Source organism: Aphidius gifuensis, linkage group LG5, assembly GCF_014905175.1.
Source record: "Aphidius gifuensis isolate YNYX2018 linkage group LG5, ASM1490517v1, whole genome shotgun sequence".
Taxonomy (NCBI): Eukaryota; Metazoa; Arthropoda; class Insecta; order Hymenoptera; family Braconidae; genus Aphidius; species Aphidius gifuensis.
Genome location: NC_057792.1, coordinates 18725236 through 18749787, shown reverse-complemented (window position 1 = coordinate 18749787; position 24552 = coordinate 18725236). Strand labels below are relative to the sequence as shown.

Below are 24552 nucleotides of genomic sequence, written 5' to 3'. Positions count from 1 at the left end.
ATAATTTTATAAATTTATTTTTATTACAATAATTTTAATTTCATTAATATTTTTTTGTTCATTTCATTTAACGTTTTTTTTTGTATTTTAATTTTTTTTTTTCTTTCCAATTTATTAGCTGTTTGAATAACACTTTGTGCATAAAAATATACGTTAAATTTGTTTTTTTATTAATACGTTGAACAAGACAATGATTATGATATTTTTAAGTGATTGAGACATTTTTTTATATATTAAATAAATTATAAACTTTTTATTTCGAAAAAAAAAAGAATAAAAAATTCGATTTTGTAAGAAAAAAAGAAATTTTGAGTTACAAGTTTGTTTTATAAGATTGAAAAAATTAATAATAATTTTATTGTTACTTTTTAAAATAACGAAAGTTTCATATTGAAATTATGTGTGTTATTTTTATATACTCGATCATCGAATGAGCTGATGGTTGAGTTGGCAAGAGCCTTGCCGTCAGAAATTCATATATCCAGTTCAAATCTATTATGTATTATTGTACAAGGTTATGAGCTGATAATTCTTAACGAATAGTTGAGTATATAGAAATCGAAGAAGCCTATCTATTTCAGTTCTGTAAATTTCTTCACTTGGTGTTTGGGGCAAATATAATCTAGCATAGAGCATGTGAACTACGCACTTGGTCTACGCCAGGAAATATCTGCCTCAAACACCGGATAAATATTAAAAAAAAAACGTATTTCTAAACTGATCACAAATTGGATCACAGATTCGTTTTTTTTTCTTTTTTTACATCACAGATCACAATTTAAAAATTATTGAATTGATTATTTTTTATAAAATTTAACTGTTAAAATCATTTATTAATTTCAATTTCATTAATATTTTTTTGTTCATTTCATGACAAATTTAAAATACATCAAATCAAAAAATCCTCTCTTCAATTTTAACATTTTTTTATCTCATTTATATTCTCATACTACATTCAAGTCATAAATTTTTTCTCTGATGCTTTTATTATTAATTTATTTTTGTTTTTTTAACTCACAATAAAAATATTTGTATGAATTAATCTTTTAAAATTTATTTAACTTCCTCTTTTTTTTCTCTGCATATATTTAACCCCATATATTCGATTGTCTTGCATGTATTATTACGAATATAAAAATAATGAAAAAGACCATCAAAATACTTGAATTTAAAATTTAAAAAAAAATAAAAATTATACCATTAAATTTTGCTACGGTACTGTGAAATTCTGACGCGTGCCAGTGAACTAACGGCGTCATTTTGAAAATTACGATCGCTCGTATAAAATAGGATTGTGCTTGGTATACATTTATTGGGACATGTCGGGTATATCATTCTTGTCGTTGAAATAATAGTGAAAAGAGAGACAGTGTGGTTGTTGAATAATCCAAAGGGATGATGAATGTCGTTAATCTTAGAATCGCCATTGTTTCAAATGTAAATTTACGCTTGCGCAAAAAATAATATTTTGTCTTTATTTTTCTTCTGTTATTTTTATTTTCCATATTATTCATTTCATCCATCGATTTCTTGATTCTTTTTAATTACAAATAGTATAGGGTAAGTTTTTGAATCGACAGGGGGATGAGCGAATGCCAGAATGAATCTACAAAAAATAAAAAAAAAATAAAAATAAAAAAAAAACAAGAGACTTGAAACTCTGGGGTAAAAGAAAATCATGCTTCAAAGTTTGCAATTGAAAGAGGGTATAGTGAACACTGAACCAAGCTAAAACAGAAAAGAATAAAAATAAAAAATAAAAAAAAACAAACGAGGGGTAATCGGAGATGAAAATTACGTATTTTTAGTTTGTTTTCTGGTCACATATTTGTAAAGTACCCGGGGACACGGCTGGTTCGATTCATTTCTGTCGGAGCATCACAAAATCCTCCCTTATATTTTTTTTCATTTTTCTAATACTCATATATGACTATATGTTAAGGGTACGGGGTCAAGGGGGCGCACAGACCAATGTCACATAAATTCAAACCACGAAGCCTTATAAAAAAAAAAACACACACAAGTTATAATATAAAAATATAATAAAAAAAAAATAGATATATAATAAACTACGTGTATTGAAAAATAAAACAAAAAAAGTTTGATTATTATATCGTTAAATTGTCAATGAATATATAAAGTAAAAAAATGAAAATAAATTTGATTTATGGCGATATGTAAAATATATTATTTTTAAACTTTGTAAATGACATTTTTATGTGATATTAATTTGTCAGTTATAGTACCACTATATTCTTGCTAATTTTCAATGCTGTTGAACAAGTTATATATAGTTTTATCATATATGAAATAATATTATTGGATAATATGATTTCAACAAGCTACTATTTGTATATACATGTGAAATAATTTATTTGATATTAACCAATTTAAATTTAGTACTTTTCATTCACACACATAAACAAGTGTCTACATGTAAATCTATGGAATACAAAATTGTATAAATGAGATAAAATTTTACTTGCTGGATTGTCATTAAAGCTTGCTTAACACCAAGATACTTTATCCATACACAAAGATAAAATTATAAAATAAGAATTGTTCAAATAAATTTGGGTGTTTATTTTAATTTAATAGTTGATTCATTTGTTGATTTGAATTATAAATAGTTAATTAATTTTAAATAAATTATCACCTATTGAATTTTTGATATATTGATATTTAAAAAATTTAAATTTAATGAAATATTATTTTACGAGGTATGACACTTACAATTACATGTAAAATCACATTAAAATATATATAAATATTCATATAAATATATCTATGGATGTGTATGAATATGTAGAAACAAGGGAATTGTATATACACAATGCTGAGTGAGAGAATAACAATGTGCTTTGGATAATAAACCTCGGAATGAGATAACAATATATAACTATATGTCGTGTGTGGCCAATTTCCCCTGACAACTAATCTATATTCAAATTGACGCCAACAGACGTACAAAACTAATCTGTCGGTCATTCGACATGTTCAATTGGGTTTTCACTCGCAGCACATATACGCAATATTTCATATAATATTTGTATATATACGGATTTATTTTATTTCAAAAAAAAATGAAATATAATTATTACAATTTGTTTTTTATATTTATTATATTTTAGATAATTTATTTAAATGAAAATTATAAACACATTTTGCGTGATGACAATTAAAATCTTTTAACCATTAAATATTGCTTTTTTTAGTTTGAAAAGTTAAAGTTGTAGTACAAAGTAACCTCAGTGGAATATCAAGTAAGATATAAAGTTCAAGTTTTTTTTAAATGGGCATCAAGTGGATATGAATTCGCTCCCAATAGACAAACATGAATACTAGCCGAGACAGAGAAAAAAAAAATAAAATGAAATGAATTTTATAAACTAAAAAAAACAAAATGAAAGAGAATAAAAGAAATAAAAATCAGTAAAAGCAAGTATTTTCGGATGTTTTTCTAGGGTTTCGATTCATTCATTCTTCCGCACGAAATACCATTTCTCCTTTAAGAGTTGGTAAAAGCCGTTTGGCTTGTACTTTCGATGAATCTTACATGTATACAGTAGAAATTCTCTCCCTCTTTAATGAATCTATAAAATATCTATATATATTGACGAAAATTACAAACCAGAGTGGTACCACTCACAAAAGAAACTTGTGAACCTGAAGAAGCAATATTGAATTCTGGTGTCTAGATAGAAATGGCCACAATTCATTACAGAAATCAATTTATCAGGCAATAGTAGCTGATTGGAACTGGTCATTTGGAGTTTTACTTTTTTCAATATATATATATTTAGACAATGACAAACCAAGACACCTAACCTCAACAAATTCACTCAAGTTTGTTAATTTTCGGAGGTTATACAAGTTGATAACTTCAATGGACAATTTGTACCATGTGGCTTGATGATTCAACCATTTATGTTCAAGTCATTTATTTCTGTATAGAATGTCGATACAAATTTTGCCAACTGTAACTTGTCAATATGTCCAGAATCAAGATAACATTATTCCGAATGAATTAAATAATTTTGTAAGCATATGGTTCAATGAAACATGGATATATTCAAAATTTAGTTTATGAAAGATATTTATGTTGACTGTCTGTATGGTGGATGATGACCTCAAAGCTTTTTAATTATTTTGTGAAAACATTTTGATAATATTCGGGGTGTATGACAAAGCTATGTGGTGTACAGAGGATCCATTAAAATTTGAGAATTACATTAATCATTTTGTAAATTTTGAGGATTTAATTACTGGGTAGATAATTAAATTTTTAAAATAAAAATAATCATACAAACAAGAGATATATCTTTAATGCTTTTTTTTTTTCTTTCTATTTTATTAGCAGTTTGAATAATACTTTGTGCATAAAAATATGAATGAAATTTATTTTTTATTAACACGTTTAAAAAGACAATGATTATGATATTTTTAAGTGATTGAGACATTTTTTTCATATATTAAATAAATGATAAACTTTTTATTTCCAAAAAAAAAAAAGAATAAAAAATTCTATTTTGTAAGAAAAAAGGAAATTTTGAGTTGCAAGTTTGTTTTATTAGATTGAAAAAATTAATAATAATTTTATTACTTTTTAAAATAACGAAAGTTTGATATTGAAATTATGTGTGTTATTTTTATGTACGAGTTCATCGAGTGAGCTGATGGTTAAGTCGGCAAGAGCCCTGCGATTAGCCTGCGAGGTTTCATGTTCAAATCTGTTGACTATGGCGTCTAAAAATTTGTGTATAAAGATTTAATACCATTCCTGGTGTTTGGGGCAAACATAATTTAGCATAGAGCATGTGAACTACGCACTTGATCTACGCTAGGAAATATCTGCCTCAAACACCGGATATAAAAAAAAAAAAGATTATTCTAAACTGATCACAAATTGGATCATAGATTCGTTTTTTTTTTCCTTTTACATCACGGATCACAATTCAAAAATTTTTGAATTGATTACATTAATCCATAAATGTATATTGATTGATAAAAATATATTGATTAATTATTGTATATAATCCAAACAATTTTTTTCATATATATGTTTCTAAATCAATAATTTAATTGATTGTCTTTCTCACTTACACATATTTTATCCATCTCACTACCATAATTATCAATGACAAATGTACTATTTATAACAGAGAAGAGAAGTAAAGGATATTTTCAATTTCACAATCACACAGTCAATAAATTGAAATAAAAATAATATATCTCAACAGCCAAAACTTACTAAAGTTAATATTTAAACCCAAAAATTATTTCCATTCATTTGGAATAATTTATTTTTGTTAATTTAATTTTTTTTTTATTTAAACAAATGATAATAAATTTTTATTTTCATTTTGTATCTGTATGATACAATGACAAGAAAATCCCTTGACAATGGAAAAAGATCCACCGATTACAAATCCTCTGGGATGTTTTCCAAAGGGAGGATTTTATTCCCACTGACCGATACCTTGAAATACTGAAAGACAGTTTTTTTATGACAATAGATTCAGTCAAATGTATCAAAAGAACCGTGAGAAAGTCTATTGAATATCAAAAATACAAAAAAACTCTTGGAAATGACAATATTGATATATCCTCTAAGAAAAAAAAAAATTGAAATTGCTAAAATCTATAAATTCGTAATGAGAAACAGTAAATGCTGCGTCATTATATTACAAGGTAAACGGGTAAAGTTAATGTCTTTGTTTCAATATATATAGTGCTGTAACATTTGTATCACCTGGGTGTCTAATATAATCTCACGCATTGCACGCACATGTTGGTATAACTGTCGACAAACTAATAAAACCTAAATAGCCGTTGGCTAATGTCACCAACCATCAAAATTATTAACAGAAAAAAAAAACAAATAAATCAGAAATTTATTTACAATAAAAGCACAATACAAAAAAATATATTAATCAATATTTTAATGACTTTAATTTCTACTTTTCATTGTCCATAAAATGTCCCAGATTATATTAATTATCAAATTTTAAAACACATAATAACATTACTTTAAAAAAAAGTAAAAAAAAAAATTATAAATTAATTATTTTTATTTCTCCGCATATTTTTTAAAATGAAAAATAATTTTTTATAAATTCTTAAATTGTTTTATGAAACAACATGAATTATATTACGACGAAAGAAATTTTCTTTTTCAAGAGAAAAATGCACATTGAATTGTTGATGACTCACGAAGAGGCTACAAGTGTTGACATAAATAAAAAAAATGAAAAAAAAAAAAATATAACTGTGAAAGGAGCTTTACGATCGTAATAAGCATAATATTATGTTTTTTTTTTTTTTAGTATTTTGTCTTTTATAAATTGATGTGAATTTCAGAGGCGTCATCTCGTCGTACTACCCCATAAGTTGCACTTTAGTACTATCGTTTCTCGTCCAGCAATGACACCTCGATATAGAAATGTGGCTATTTGCAATTCATTGCCCTCGACATTTACATTTCGTCTTGTCATAATTTTAACATTATTTTAATGTCACTTTATTTTTTTTTTTATGCTTTTACATGTAATAACAAATTTAATATCTATTTTCTATTTTTTCTATCTTCATTTTTTTCATATTTTTTCTATCAAGACTACAATGGAAATTATATTCATTCTCGAAATCATTAAAATTATAACGAAGTATAATCTTTATTCTTTAACGATTTTTATATATAATACTAAATTGTGTTGCGTCTATTTAAACTGAATAATTTAATGACCAAATTATTATGAGTTTTGTCATCGTTTTATGTGACATATATAAATTTAAATTTAATATACATACACAGATACACAATTATACTGAAATTTTAGTTTTAATTGAGTGATTGAATAATTAAAACCAACCGTTTATGCTTTTCATACATTGTACTCATTATCTCGTTGACTTTAGTGTTGCTTTTTGTCTTTTCATCAGCGAGTAAAGGCAACAGGATGAACGCAAAAAAAAAAAAAGGTTGCACAAAAAAAATAAAGGAAAGGTTCAAAATAGGGTGAGAAAAGGTAAAATAAAAAAAACATACCTCGAGGCTAAAGTTTATACTTTGTGGGTATATTTATATACGTATGTGTGTGTGTGAATTGAGGGAGTAAAACAAGAGGTTACCACGTGGTTTTTTTTTAACCCTTTTTAGGGCAATATATGCCAATGAGGGAAAGGAAGTAGAAACGCATGAATATTTACAGCTAATTTGTAAGAAGCTTAACAAACACGATGAAAAGCAAGGGTTCTCATTCCACATTAGTCCCTTAAAACTACCCTATTCGTGTGTATATACACACCCTCAAATGGTGTATCGAATACATGAGAGTTTACCTTTAATTATCCATCGAATGAATAAAAGATTTTTTTACTTCTCTTAAAAATAATAAAGCAATTTATGGAAGATCTTTTTCTTTGGTATATTTTATGAATTGTTTTGATACTCTTCAAGACATATAATAGAAAAATATTATATTAAGAAAATATGAAGAATTTAAATTGCAAAAAAAAAAAAAAAAAAAAAAGAGAGTTATAAATTGAAGGGGTTTGTAGGATTATGAAGAATTTTTTTATATTATTGTGATTATTTTGGTGTGGTAGATGGAAAGTTGCTTGTTTTACTCTTTCATTTACGAGTGTTCTTATTTATTTTTTTTTTTTATAATAATTGAGGGTAGGCAGTTGAGATATTGTGGGTTTTATTAAATTCTTCCACAACGATGATTGGGTGATTGCAGTGATTATACTTTTTCTGGACAAAATATAATAAAAATAATTTTGAAAAAGTAGGAAATTTCGCAAGACAATTGTCTATAGATAATACGACAAAAGTTGAAAGAATAATAAATAATAATAATAAATAGATATTAATAAAAATAAAATGAGAAAAAAAATATAGTTTAAAAGTTTTTGCTGAAAAATTTATTATTACAACACATTTATTTTTTTAACCTACACATACATGATTTTATTTATTTTTTTTTTGTTTTTTTTTTTTTTGTCAAATGGAATATGGATGAATAATCTTGTTATTAACACATGATACAACAACAACAATTATTTGCGTCTGCGCAAAATTGCAAATGAATACATCATTGGCAATTTTGTGAAAATGAAATAAATAATTTCAAATATAATTACTTGAATTATTTTTTTTTCAATTATAAAATGAACATATTACATTTAATTATTATTTTTAAATTTTAATGAATTTTATTTTGAGCTTGGTGTTGCTGATCATTGTCATCTCGAGTATTATTTTTGTACTGTGTGAGCTGTTGTATTTTGCAGAATTATATTTAATGCTACATTCATATTTGTAAAAGCTCAAAAAAAAAAATATAAATGAAATAAAGTTAAATCAATAAATGAATGAGTAAAAAATGTATATAAATTGAAACTTTAAAAGGTTTTTATATAAAAAATAGAATAAACAGTGTGAACACGTATGTTTAAAGTGTTTTAAGGGTTGTTTTATTTTTCGAAGCTTTTCTTGATAATTTGATGGATTCATTATCATTATAATTACATGGAAAATTCAATACATATATGTGCAGAATATAATTGAGACTTTGTAACTGCGTAATGGTGAAATTGGTAAAATGAAAAGGAAAATTATTATTTAGTATGCATTGCGGTCTTTTGACGAGGGATGATATTATGTCTACCTGACTTTCCAAGCATTAATAATATCATAAATTCTCAAATAATATATTATACACATAATACATAAATATACTACATTGAAAAAGAAAAAAAAAAAATAGAAAATTTCTTTTGTTATATTAAAAAAAATTTTACATTAAAATTAAATTTATTTCGTAGAACTTTTTTTTTTAATAATTTTTTTAGTAATATATTTTTATTGGTGTAATTAAAATAATTAAAAAGACAAGATGAAATTGAAATTATTTTTATATTTATTTTTCATTCTTATTTATTTATTAATTATTATTTAATTTATTCATTAATTAAATGGTAATTAATTGAAGAATAAGCAAAGAATAAAAAACCACAAATTTCGTCCTTTAGAATTTTTTTTTTTTTAATTGAATTTTTTTTAATTTAAGATTATTTGTTTTGAAGAAAGATTTATTATTTTTTTTTTTTTGTTCTTTTTTTCTTTCTAAACTAATTAAAAATATTATTTGTTTAATAATTGTGTAATTTTTAATTTTAAATTAATTGTTTGTTGTTTTTATTTTTTTTTCGGTACAATTTTCGATATAATTTCGTTAAATTTAAATTCATATTTTCAACCATGAAAATTATTTTATTTATAATTTATTTTTTATTATTTTAGATCATTATTTATAATATATATCAACTTCATAGTTATACTTGCAAGAAAATATAAATAAAGTGTTTGTAAAAAAAAGAAAAAAAAAATTTGTAGAAATTTTTTTCAGTGGATCGTATAATTAAGGGTGAAGCAAATATTTCCACGCATATAAAAAGAAGCTAAATAAAAAAATAAAAAACAAATTATGATTTATAAAAAGAGGGTGCAGCATGTATCGACGTGTCATCATTTTCTTGTCTCTTTTTTAAATATTATTATTATTTCTCTCTTGCTCTTTCACGCTGCCAGGCTTTTACGTAAAAGAGTCTTCTTGGCATAGGATTAACGAGATTTATGAGTAAAAAAAAAAAAGAAGCTTTAATGTTTTGTCGTTATCCGCATCGTAACGAGGACATATCGTTTGCCTGTGGTGGATCGCGACTGCTAGGGGGACGTAGTTATTGATCGCTTTTATGGATCAAAAACTCGTTATTATTATATCAGCATTCAACGCAATCGAATCATTGTTAAACTTATTATACATATAACCCAAGAATAATGAATATAATATTTCCATTATAAATGTAAAAAAGTTTAGAAAAAAAATAAAAAACAATAGTAAAATAAAAAAAAGTTTTTCTATCGAAAAGCGTGAGTGTACTCGTAACTTTATTTTTTTTTTCCTTTTTTCGTTCAAAGTACACTCTTCAACTTTTTATATAAAAATGCCACAGTGATAATAATTGAATAGCTATATGTTTTTATAATCTTTTTCAATCAATATATAAATTTAATTTATTTATTATTACATGAAAATAATATTTTTATTGTAATTTTCACTTTGACCATAATTATATCAAAGATGCTGTGGTAAAAGCCCGCAAAAGACGTATATATCAATAATAATATTACATAAGAAGACAAAGAAGAAGAAGAAGAAGAAGATGTACCACTCGTCAAGCAGACGTTGGAAGGCTGATTGCCTAATCAGGAGTAACCCGAAAAGCAATCAAACTTACCCTCGGTATGTGGCACAAGTAAGAGAATTAGCGATAAAAAGAGACAAAGAGAAAGACAGAGAAAGAGACAAGGAAATTTCCTAAATGAGCAGACACGTGGGTTATCATGGATGATGGTATATGCTGATATTGTCTACTCATCTACATCCTATATATATATGAAAGCACAACGACTGTTTGAATCCACCTGCTGATCCATAGGCCGTTAAATTCGATTCAATCCATTAATGCGGTATATTGTCCGGGTAATGACCATATCCTTCCTTCGTGTTAGTTCCATCACTCTCATCATGCACTTGCATCCCTTTTCTCCATCAAGAAATACCCCTACATATATATACATACTAAAATATTTGTCTAATGCATTAATCTTTACTGACCCTTTTATTTTTCTATGCAAATATTATCTAATTTTATTAATTAATAATTTTTATATAATTTTTTTTTGGGAATGTATTTATGTATTGTACACGTTCACACATCATTTAAATATATATGTTAGACGTACTGAGTATTCTGCACATACGACCAGGCTAAACGATCAGCTTGAAACTTGTCTCATGTGAATATTCTCCAGTCACGTTATTACAATACGTGACTTTGTCTATATGGTCGTTTACCAAGGCAACATCGGTTTGTATGTCACGCGTACATAATGAATCCGTTACATGAAATTGTTGATATTTATTAAATAAAATAGATTTAATAGCTTGAGCTTTATTTTTAACTCAAAGTCATTATACATTTTAAATGATTTTTTTTTACTATTTTTCTTTAGGTGTAGAAAATATTTAATTATTATTAAAAGTAAATATAAACTCATATTAAATTTATACAAGTAAATTAAATAAAAAAAAATATTAATTACATTTGTAGAATATTTTTTTAAATATTTTTAAAATTTGGATTTGTCGGAATTTAAATGTAAATTTTATTTATAATTTTAAATATTTTTTTATTATAATTTAAATTTAATTTAAATATAATTTATAAATAATTTTTTTTTCCATTTGAATTTGTCAATATTTATATTATTCTAAAATAATGAAAAAATTAAAAAATTAAGATAAAATATTAATAAATTATTTATCAAATTTTCCATTATTTTATGTTTAATATTTCTAATAATTTTAAACTTTTTAATTTAATAATTTTCACAATTTATTTATCAATTAATTTACCATTTTTATTTTTTAATAAAATCAATATTTTAGTATGTATATCAGCTGACAATTTGTGAACGACTGATGCATATAAAATACCTTGCAATGCAGTTGTTGAAATCGTGCAAAATCAGGGCGTAAGTTTCATTAGTCAATGTGATGGTAATTAATAATTACACCACTACATTATACTAGCTATCTTACTATGTATTTGTGTCCTGGTTCAAGAGGTATTTCGTGAAGTTGGTTATACTATTTTAGACACACATACATAGCATAGTAGTCATGTGAAAATAGCCACTAAAAATAATGTATCCTTGATCAAATTACAAATAAAATAATTTCATCTGCTGTTTTATCATCTAGCCCAGCATCATTATATTTTTTTTTTTTTGATTTATCACTGTGCCTGTATAATATATTGTCTGCATAAATAAATAATTTCATGATGTATGTTTATGTATAGTTATTGAATTGATCAATTGAATAAATAAACAATTTACAAGATTTATTTAATTCAGTTGTAGTAGATTAGCAACAAATGTAAATGAGCATAACGATGTATTGTAATTTGCAAAATAAATATATATGGCTCTTCTTTCAAATTAGCTTTGCGATAAACTCAAAGTATATATATATTGCTATAAAATATTTATGTAGCTATCGAAAAAAAAAAAAAGAAAAATAATTGGTTTGTAGAAATCGAAACATTAATCATTGTTGCATTGCAAAAATAACAAAAAAAAATAAAAATAAACTAAATGAAAGTTAAAAAAAAAAATGAATAATGTAAAGTGAGAAAGATGTAGTATTTATTGGATAGGTCATCCTATGAATTTCAGAGTCATATTGTGAATTAGAGGAGGAGTCACATATACATTTTAGTATAAGCAAACACGCATACTTCGTTGCCAGCAATTTGAATCGAATCCTCGTAATACATATTATCGGAAATACGATAGATGACTAATGGCAAAATCCAAGTTCAAAACTCTCAATGGGTCACTTTGTGTTATTTGTGAATATACTGTGTGGATTGTTCGTGATATTTTGATTTTTTTTTTGGAGAAGAAAACACGTGTGGTATATGGCAACGAAAAGATTTCAATTATTTACAGGTGATTGAAATTATGGTATACATAGCTATAAAGTTTTTTATATTTATATCGATACGATCAATTGATTGGTGGCTTACTTATATACATGTCGTACATTACGGTGGGTGTATATTAATGCATCAATCCAAGCTGACTGATTGTGCTTTTCGCGAAAACATGTGTTGCTATTTTTACATTTCGGGACTCTTTGTATGTAGCTCAACACATTGAAATAATTTTTTTTGATACTCATAGTTTTATGTAATTCTTAAAAATTGTATTTTTTTTTAAATATTATTTAGAATATTTGAAAAAGCTCTGTTAGGAAAACTGCAGTGTTTGATTTTTGAAAAAAATAAAAAAAGCTCTCCTCAGTCGCAAGTGGTCAAGGCAGTTTGAAAAAAAATTAATTACTGGTTTGGCTATCGTCAGAATCTTTACTTATTTAATTTAAAAAAAAAAAACAATATTGGTTTTGATTAAAAATAAAATAGAAATATGATAAAGAAAAAAAATCATCGGCTCAATTAGTTTTGATGAAGAAAAAAAAATAAAAACACAACTGAGTGATTTAAAATTTAAGCCATAAAATATATATAATATTAATTTAAAACTTTATTAAATTAAATTTAGAAAAGTATATAAAGAAACAAAAAACAATTTGAAAAAAAAAAAAAAAATTGCAAATGCTTTTAACTCAAATTCCAAACCAACACTAAAATGTTTATACTCTGTGGTGTATATTTATTGTTTTAATTTACCATACGGCTAGTGTTAATTATGGAGTGTTAGCTTATACCGTATTCTTCTCTCTATTTGTATGTGTTTTTACCAGTCTATGTTTAACCAGTTTAAATACAACAATTTTATAGTATATATTCTCTCGACGAGTGCGAGTGTGGCCAACTGTGGGTGGTTAGTTGCAACTCACTGGATAGCTTTGCTGTATGAAATCCACTGGAGATGTTTACATCGTGAAATAACATAACGAATTTCACGGTCATGTTATTTACGTATTACATTAAAATATATATATTTTCAGCATTATAATACTCGCGATTTAAAACTATCATTTTTCAATAAATTGTAAACTTGCAAATTAGAGCTTTTTTTATTTTTTTTTTTCTTTCAATATAAACATAAATTATTTTTACACACTTTTATTGCCATTTGAAATATAAATAATATTGATTTTTATTTTTAATTATTAACCCCAGCTGAGAATAAAAAATAAACATTTTTCTATTTTGATTATAACGCATAAACTTGGCAGTAAATTTTTGCGCTTATGGTTAAAATAGCCACAAATATTTTATGCTGCAGTCTTAAAAAAAAAAACAAAAAAAAAATCAATTTACAGGAATTAAAAATAAAAAATACATAAAGATTATACAAGCAGTGATATTAAAATGAATTTTTTTGTTTTTATTTATTTATTTATTATAAAAAAGGCTTGACACAAAAAATAAAATTAATAAAATAAATCCAAGTTTTCACAAACTTAAAGCTTTATTATTATTTTCAAAAAATTACATTTAAATTATGAAAAATATAACTCATCGAAATTCTAATAAACAAACCCTTTTAATTCTAAAATATTTTTTTCATTTTTATAAAAAAAAAACCAATGAAAAAAACATAATACATTTAATTTAAAATTGGAAAATTAAACTATTATTTCAATAACAATTATATAAAACTAAGAAATAAGAATAATTGCTACATTTAATTGTCCTAATGACTTTCAGTTGAATTGATTAAAAAGGTTTCAATTAACATTGTCGTTTCTTTGTCCTCTACTTTTGTATAATTCAATATCGATATCTCAGGCTAGCCAACAATACCATTCAAGTTCAATATTAAATGTTCAAACAAAAGAAAAAAAAATCCCATTTACATTTAAAAATAATAAACAAATTTAATTCTACTCGTTTTATTGCTTTTGTATATTTAAAAAAAAAAAAAAAAATTGGTACAATGATAAATGTGTGTCATCGTTTTAATTTAAATGTGATAAATGTTATGGCCGAATTTGTCCAAAACGGATCAAACGGGCCAATTTTATTCCAACCATCCGGTTTGTCTCCCACGGGTGCAGTGATATTGTGTTATCGGTACAGAGGACAATGAAATTCGAAACACGCTGGATTAAACTATTCTCTACTTTGTCGAATTTAAACTTTCTGGATTCACGCCCAGGCATTTTTTAATTTTTTTTTTTTCATTCCCTCTTACTCGCTATTGTATTTATGGATAAAATAAACAACTATTATCATACAGTGGGTAAATGAAAATTTTGTGTTAATGCAGCAATGAACAAAATATAAAAAAAAATTTAAAAAAAAAAAAATTGAACAAGTGAATTGTCTCTTTTTTTTATTATTCATATTTTCATTTATTTATTTATATAATATTCATTTTATATTTTTATCATTTTAACTGGACACCTCTAACCGAAAAAAAAAAAAAAAAAATTTATGCACATGTAATTTTTTCAATAGTAAAAATGCAAAAAAATATAAAAATATAATTTACAGAGAAATTCAGAAAAAAGGGTGATGCTCGTGCAACAATAGTCTCATTCGTGGATATGTTTCCGGTTAGTGAGCACCTTCCGGTCGTGGATTACGCGGTTAAATAAATATCATAGACTTTTTTTTTTTTTATTTTTGCATGTATTTTAAGCAAGGGAAAGCATTACAGAATATATCTCGAAAAAAATAATGAGATGGATATAGTTTTAAAACAAAGAGGTAAAACGACGTGGAGAATTGAGCTTTAGTTAATTAAATTGAAATGTACAGTAAAGAAAGGATTAAACATTCTGTTAACATGCATCATTCTTTGCATATGCGTGAACACGTTTATGAAAATATTGTGGTTATTTCTAAAATCCATTAACTAAATGTATATTGTACAAAATATACTGTAAGAATAGTGATCTACAATGAAAAAAAAAAAATACATAAATTTATCTACATATATTCAAAGTGAAAAAAATATAAATTACATTGTATGTATATATAAATTAAATTAAAAATAAATTAGAAAATATATTTAAAATAAATTTTAATTAAATTAAAATTGTATTATTAACAAAAAATTTTTATATGCAAAATTTTTAATGTAATAAAATATTTTTTATTTTAATATTTTGGTAAACATATAAAAAATATTTGAAATATAATTTTAAATATTTTAAATGGCTAAATTCAATTTTACGTAGGTGAAGCCTATAGTATTGAATTTATACACTGTAGTTAAAAATACAATAGAAAAAAACAAAGTACTTGAAATTACAAAATAGGATAAATATAAATTAAAATTAGTGTGTATTGCAAAAGAGGATCCAGCCTTCAGGGCAAATACTTCCTGGCATAGAATGAGCGAGGAAGGTTCACTACCTCTCTCGTTCAATGCCAGGCGATTTTTGCCCTGAAAGCTGGGTTGTTTGACTTCTTTTGATTTAAGTATAAATTACTTTGTATATTCGTATGATATGGTGGAACAAGGATTTGAACGGTTTGGTACAGGCCACTGATAAAATGGTGCTTTTACCAACTTGACCACATCACTCAACCGTCGATATACATAAATTTTTTTTTAAATAATAATTCAGTCAAAAAAAAATTTTGTTGTTGTTTATTATGGTTTTTAAATAAAAAAACACTGACACCTTTTATTTATTTTATTTAAAAATAACCTTACATAGCATTACTTTTTATAATTTACATCCGGTAAAATTTACATCTATTTTTTATTTATCAATTCGAAGAAATCTATGTTTGAAGTAAATACAAATTTATTACATTAATTTGTAGCCATAAAAAGTTGTAAAAATATATTTAAAATTGCCCAAATAAAAATGCCGTTTTAATTAAAACTTAATAAAATTATCATTTATTTTTAATACAATTTTAATGTATATTTTTTCCACATTAAAAAGCTCTGATTTATATAATTTTTTATCAAATTATATAATTATCATAACTGAATCATCAACATAACAAAATTATTATTTTCATTTCGATGGAAAATTTAATTTTTTTAATTATTTAAATCGATAATAAATAATAAATATAACGAAAATTTACATAAAATATTTATCTATGAATACGAAAATTATTTATCCCAAGAGACAAATAATTATCTTAACAATAAAAATCAGAATAAAATACCATATTCACGCATTATCAAAATAATCTATATAATTGTCTAAATTAAAAATAGATAACAAGTATTTTTAAATCCCCTGGATTATAATTTTCAGACAAAACAATATATATATCATTATTTTTCATCAAACAAAGAAACATCTGAGGAAACAGATGTCACGAGAGAGATCCCCATACCAAACAAAAAACAATATATCGCAATGTTAAAGTCTGAAAATAACCAAACTAAAATTGTACAACCAAAATTGCTTGGTATATAATATACAACGTTATAATATATATAAAAAGAAATAAATAAAAGAGGGTAATATAAAGAACCGAGAACTCAACGATGACTTTAATTCGCATCTCAACGGGCATCCAATATCACGAGGGACAAAATATTCTCTTTCTGTGGCCTTCACCAAGCTCTAGGTGATAAGGGTCGTTGAGTGTACATGAAAACCAAAAGCAACCCTGATAAAAAGAGAAAAAAAATATATAAAAGACAAATTTTCTTATTTATTATTATTATTTTTTTTTTTTGACTTCTTTTCTTGACTCGTAGTACAATCCTTTTTCTCTTTCTACTTTATTATATTTTATATACATCAATGTAGTAGTAGTAGTAGTACATCTAGTATTTTTATTTATTTTTTTTTACTTTTTTTTCGTACTGTATTATCATATTCATAAGTTAGCTGGTCACATTTTAACCTCACTGTCGTATACCAAGATTGAGAAAAATGGTAAATAGCCAAAAGAAAAAATTTCGAAATGGAATTTTCCTTTTTCTACGAAATTTTTTTGTCTTTTTTTTCTAGCATATTGATATTGAAAAAAAAAAATACATTATATTACTTGTTATTACAAAATACTGTATGTAAAAAAAAAATATTTATTCCATCTTTGATTTTTATCTTGTATTTTAATTTAAAAAAAAAAAAAACATTTAGGGTTAAAATTTTATATACAAGTAAACGATAAAAGTCAACTTGTTATCTATTTTTATTTTTTTTTTTTAATGGACCAAATTGTAATCCAAGCTCACCACCATTTTCCTTCTTTAGTCTGAGATATTCATGAAGCAAACGTTATCCTCATGAAGCATCAAATCTACTTGTTTTATCTTGAATACAAAAAATAAAAAAAAAAAAGAAGCAAAATGATAAATGTCATTATTTTGTCTTTTTCATTTTTTTTTTTTTTCTTTAAAACTTTTAGGGAGATATTCTGATTGTAATATTATATTGCCCATGGCATTTTTTTTCTTCCTAATAAATGGTAATTTTATTTTTTTTTTTATAAACTCAATTTATTTGACATTAAAAAAGTTTTTTTTCCACTGATTTTATAGATGTCTCGCGGCTTTTAAATGTTTTTTTTTTTTCCTCGGAATATTACTGGTTATAATCTTTTTTTTTTTAATTTATTTTTTATCTCTCGACAAATGAAATTAAGTTTAGAGTATAGTTTTGATGATAAACCAATTGTAAGATTTTTTTTTTCATAAATTAATAATTTAATTTGATTAAATATACTTGATATTTGGCATGTGAATAATCTACTTTATAAAAAGATTTTTGTCTGTCTTTTTGAATTTTTTTTTTTTTGCTTCTTTTGCTGTTCCATTTACTCAGCAGACGTTCGGTGATTTTGGTAGAGTTTGCTTGGGTGCTCTAGGCACACTAAGGTAAACCCAAAAGCTCAAACTTTATAACCAAATTGTCAACTCTTTGGAGTGTGCGCGGGTAAGCTCAAATAAACTTGGCAGTTAACTCTTTCATACTGTATAAAATCTCTGAAAAGACTATGAATTTTAAAAGACAAATAAAAAAGACAAAAAATTTTTTACTAAAAAAATTTTTAAATTTCTAAAAAAGTTACTTTTGTATAATAATTTTCGTTGACATAGCCTGGATACAAGTTGCTCGTTTTTTTTTTCCATAGCCATTTATTGAAAATAGGTAAAATACATTTTTGTTAGCTAAATACTTTTAATTCTATATTGATCTTTTAAAGTGAACCTCAAAGTATACTAAAAGTTAAATAACAAAAAAAAATACTGAAATCAATATTTTCCTAAAATTTTAGGATTTGAAATGACACGGACAGACTTCAATGCATTTAATGGTCAGATAGATTTCCTTAATAGGTAATTTATAACTTTTAACAAATTACGTATCTGAATAACAGATCTCATATTATCGAAAATTTATCAAATAAATTATTCATTCAGTTTGTTCAACTGAAGTATGAATATGTCTAACAATTTGAATATTATAGGTCAAATTAATTTTTAAGTTTTCTTTCAGGAAATACGTTACTTAAGTTTTCTTTACATATTATCAGGTTTATAAAATAATTTAAATCATCTGTTAGTTTAACAGGAAATGAACGTATCCTGAATAATACAAATCTGACAATAATCGAAAAATATTTATTATTATAATAAATATTTATTTATTATTATAATTTTAATTTAAAAAAATAAGAATTTAACAAATTAATTTATATTTTATTTTTATTGTAAATTAATATTTTAATAATTTTTACTAATTTATGTACATAGATCATCATAAATTACTAGTTTAATCTGAAATTAGTTTTTAGTTATATACCATAGTATATAAACATCGTTATTGTTTCATCAATAACATTTATAGTAAATTAGTTAAAAAATACAAAAAAATTATTGAGTTTATCAAATTATGAATATTTTTATTCTATAGAATTAAATTATTCTATTTAAAATTTAATTAATATATTATATAATAAATAGTTCTGATAGAATAAAAAGTTAATATGAACAACATCTATTTTAAATATATTTCTATAGAATTAACTAAATTTATTGTTCTTTCATTGTTAGCCAAGAATTTTTCTTTTTAACATAATAGCTGACTTTACGAGTTTCAGCCTTGCTTTGGTCCGCCACATTTCCATAAGAATTTAATAACACCACAACACAGCTCGCAATTAATATACTTTATTTATAAATATATATTTAAAAAAAAAAAACTTTTATCTTAGTATTTTAAAGCACGTTTTTATAATCATCATCGTACCTCATCTGTCAGAGCTTGAGCTCAAAGATGGTACACTTGAAAAATTATTTCATATATTCTATGAAAAATAAAAAAATATAAAAAAAAATTATTCTTCAAATGCATGAAAAGATTAGAGTATGAAAAATATGATAAATGAATGTTCATATATATATGAAGTGAGGACAAATAACCAGTGGATTTTTCCAACTTAATATCTAAAAAAAAAAAAAAAGAGAACATATTGAGATTTTTTTTTTTCTTTTGTCACTTTAGCAGTTTACTTTATTTTGTCATTCAGATGAAAATATTCGCGTATTAGAAAGAGGGTGACTTGTTCGAATATATCGAAATATTTTAGAGGAGAAATTTTAAAAATAGTTAAAAGAATTTTCAATCAAAAATCGAGTAGTCGACACGTTGGGTATATTAGAAAAAAAAGCTCAGGTAATGAACCAAGTAAAAAATCGAAAAGGTAAAATATCAAAGCTCCAAGATATTTTCTTATTGATAATATAATAATATTAAATTTGAAAAAAAAATAAATAAAATTAATAAACATTTTATAGAATAATTAATAAATAAATTATTTAAAAAATTAAATTTAAAATAATAATAGCATTGAGTCATTAAAATACAATGATTGATTTATTTTTAATAAACTAATTTTAAATTTATCCAAGATAATTTATTATAGTAAATTTTAAAAAATAAATTATTGTTTCAAAGGAATATTTATTTATTTATTTATTGTTTATATAGTGTTGTCATAATTTTTGAAAATTTAATAAAGTCGTAGTATATATTATTGTGTTTATACGGTTGTAGTATTTTCTAACACGTTTCGGGAATTGGCAGCAACACTGTCATTAAAATTACAACAAAAAAAAAAATACTTGAAAGTACAAAAATAAGGATAAATATAAATTATTGTATTTTGCAAAAGAGGGTTTCACCCTTTAAGGGGCAAATACTTCCTGGCATAGAATGAGCGAGGTAGGTACACTCCTCACTCGTTCAATGCCAGGAGGTTTTTGCCCTGAAAGCTGGAATGCATTCGCGTTATATTGCCGAAGATAAGAGTCTTCGTATGATTTTATTATTTTCTGCAAGAACGGATTTGAACTGGAGACTCGCTGTACGATATTCGGGCTGCTTTTACCAACTTGACCACATCACACTTCCTCTTACGTTTGCTTTCTTTAGTCATTCAGATGAAAATATTCGCATATTAGGAAGAGGGTGACTTTTTCAAATATCGATATGTTATATATAATATCGAAATATTTTAAAGGAGAAATTTTATAAAATAGTTTATAGAATTTTCAATCAAAAATTGAGTAGTCGACATGTTGGGTATATCAGTAAAAAAGGCCAGGTAATGAACCAAGTGAAAAAATAAAAATAAAAAATGAAAAATCAAAGCTCGAAAAGATGAAAGCTAAAGTGGCTAGATAAATTCACCAAGATCAGGCAATATATCCGAAACAGAAATATCGTTTTTCTCTGGTAAAAAAGAAATAAAAAAAATACTGTTAACCGATGAGAAAAGTGACCAAAGGTGTCCCTCGTCCATTTGTCAATGTTACACTTTCTTATCTTTGTTGCAGACTGAAAACAATTTATTGATTTTGATATCTAGAAAAATGTCATTGAAGTTAGAAGCTTGATTTTTTTTTTTCAAGACTTTTTTTGATAATATAAAAGCAGACAAGTGGCACGTGCATGAAGTTAAACCAATAAAGAAAAATAAAAGCGGCAAGTTTTCTCTTATCATTCGTTAAACATTTCATCTAAAAAAAGTTCCAAGAAAAGCTCCTCATCAAAGTCAAAATAATCAAATAAAGATTATCTTATCAAGGGAACCAATAAAAGAAAAAAAAAAAAAATTCTAATAAATATAATCAAACACATACAAATATTCTTGTCTGATCAAAAAAAATATTTTATCGAAAAATTATATAAGACAAGAAAAATATAGATAGTATTCTTTTTTTCATGATTATTTTTTGAGCTTTTGGACAAAATTTAGACATGAGAAAAATTAAAAATAAAGTAGAAATTTCGACTGCTGAAAAAAGGAAGCGATCAAAGATAATTTCCGATCAAAGATTAAGGATTACTCCCAAGGGCTGTTTTTGAGGGGTTGCTGAAGGAATCAAAGCCGAACAAAATATAAAATGCATGAAGCAATGATCCCCATACAAGGGGTAGCAGGCAAAAAGGGGGTTACATATACATAACCATATACATTGAGATCTCTTTTTCCTTTTTTTTTTTTTTTTCTTTATCCATAAGTCATTGAAGCTTTTTTTTCTTTATGTGCAAGCGTAAAGTATTTCAAAAAGCTTTCGTATGCTATATGGGCGCTGTCTCGAAGTTCACGTGCATCAAAGCAGCAAAAAGCACCACACCTGTGAATATTCCAATACCCATATACAGAATAAAAATGATATTTCTTTTTTTTTTTTTTCTATCTTGTCTGCATGTAAATTTGTTTTAGCACGTGGTACCACATGTGCAAGTGTGAGACATCAGTCTTATATAGTGGTTTTTATTTTTTCATTTCTTTTTTTTCATATCCACCAAAGATAATCGTGAAAATTAGACCAACTGATACATGTCACCCTTAGTAATATTTAAAAAAAATAAATAAACTACCCCATACATAAAAACACATAAATTGTCACAATAAATTCTGCATTTTCAGTAATAAAATTTAATTTTTTTTTTTGTAAAAAAATAAATAAATAAAATAAGAAGGATATAAAGAATAAAAAATTTATTTATAAATTTAAAATGATAAAAATTGTTGAGGAAAAAAAAATAAATTTCTTTATTGTTAAAGGCAGCACACGTTCAGTTGGCCTGAGGATACATGTAGTTATTAGATTAGAGGCACACTAGCAACTGCCGCACCCCGTCTGATTAGGGGTTGAAACAGATGGCGTGCCTTAGGCTATATGCTAGATAATGCCACCACCAACGCCTCTATATATATATCTATATATATTTGTAAATTTTTAGATGTAGGTAAGCTATATTTTAAGGGATATTTAGGGAGAAAAATTATAATTTTTCATAGCGTAGAAAATCAAGATCATTATTATTTTTATAAAATTTGATTAAATAAATTATATATTTAAATTATATACGATGTGCACAGTGTGTAATGTAATCTTGGATATTTTTTTTTTATCCCTTTGGGCAATATTATCATCCCCAAAATCATCAATTTATCTATCAATAATAAATCAATCTCAAGTTGTTGTATCTTTATTACTTTTTTTTTTTCTTGTTTTAATTTTTTTTTTTTTTTACAGTGTTGTTAAACCACTCAAACCACCTTGAGACTTAATCAATTATGTACCGTGTCATGTACAAACTTAAACCAAAGACATCTTGTGCTTTTAAGTTCACTTAAAGTCAAAGACGCTTTTATGGTACTGCTATAATTTTAACACTCTTAATATTAGTTAAACAAAGTATTTATTTTAATAAAATTTTACACGATTTTATCGTTATTTAAAAATTTTTTTTATCTATTGTAAATAATGAAAGTTTAACTTTAAAATTACGATAGATTTTTTTAAATTAAAATTGAATATTTTAAAAAATATTATCGCAAAAATTTTAAACAAAGTAAAACTACATAATTTATGCATTTACCCCAAGGCTGAAATATTGTCTTATCTATAATTTGTGGATGACAATGAAAATATTATCATTATAGTTTATAGTTTGAACAATAATTTAGGATCAATTTGGTATACACAAAATTACTATAAATATATTTTCAAATGATTAGAAAAATTAATTAAATGATTTTTAATTTTTTTCAATATTATTATCTATAAAAATAATATTTTTCTTTACAATAATAACTGCGTTTCTATTAACAAGACTCATTAATAATTTTGTATTTAATTTTTCTTATATAAAAATCATTTTTTTAAATTTTTAATTATCAATAATTTGTTTATTACCTGTTGTAAAAGCTCCAGAGGTTATTTTCAGTGACTGTAGAATTATTAAACATAGTATAATAATTTTCCTGATCATCGTAAGTCCAGTAAAAGGCTTGCACAATTTATCACGTGATATTACACTTAATTTTTTTTCAATTATATTGTTGAATTTTTTATCTGATTTTAATTTCATACTATCACTCTTAGTCCATGATCTCATTGTAACCGAAAAAAATAATAATAGAAATAAAGTCGAAAAAAAGTCGAAAAAAAAAATCGAAAAATTCACTTGTCAATTTTAATCAATCACTTGTTTTGAAATTTTATGAGCTTTATCATGTTTGAATAGCTAAAAAATATAAGGCAAATCTATTTTGATATATTTTAGATAAAAAAACTTGTTGTTAATAAATAAAATAATTTTTTTTATTTATTTAAAAATATAGTTTAACTGAAATTCGTTAAATGTATTAGGAAAATTACAACCGTACACTCGAGACGCCCGGCGTCGACTGATATATTAAAAGCATGCTTTTTCCGAGTTTGGTGGTTATTGTAGTTGCGCATCATGATCATCACACAGTTATATTCCACCACAAATGTGGAAAATCGCAACCCTCGTTGAGCACTATCCAATCCCAGACACGTTGACGCCGCCCCTATACTAACCAATGGGCGGAGCTGTTTCGAATTAAGATTTTCGACTTTTCTTATATAATATATAGATATAGAAATCATAAACACACGACGGACTTGTCTGGACGCCACATTGAGGCTCAGCTAATTTCAACCTTTTTCACTTTGTTTTAACCTTT

General features: G+C 24.7%; 1 protein-coding gene across 1 annotated transcript in view; it reads right to left on the bottom strand.

Annotated features, from left to right (window-relative positions):
* Positions 1-24251, bottom strand: part of LOC122858237 (lachesin-like) — an 83589-nt gene extending 59338 nt beyond the window's left edge. The window contains exon 1 of the mRNA XM_044161004.1: positions 23756-24251. Coding sequence (XP_044016939.1) covers positions 23756-23957 — 202 coding nt within the window. The 5' untranslated portion in view covers positions 23958-24251. The remainder of the gene's footprint in view (positions 1-23755) is intronic.
* Between the last annotated feature and the right edge of the window lie 301 nt (positions 24252-24552).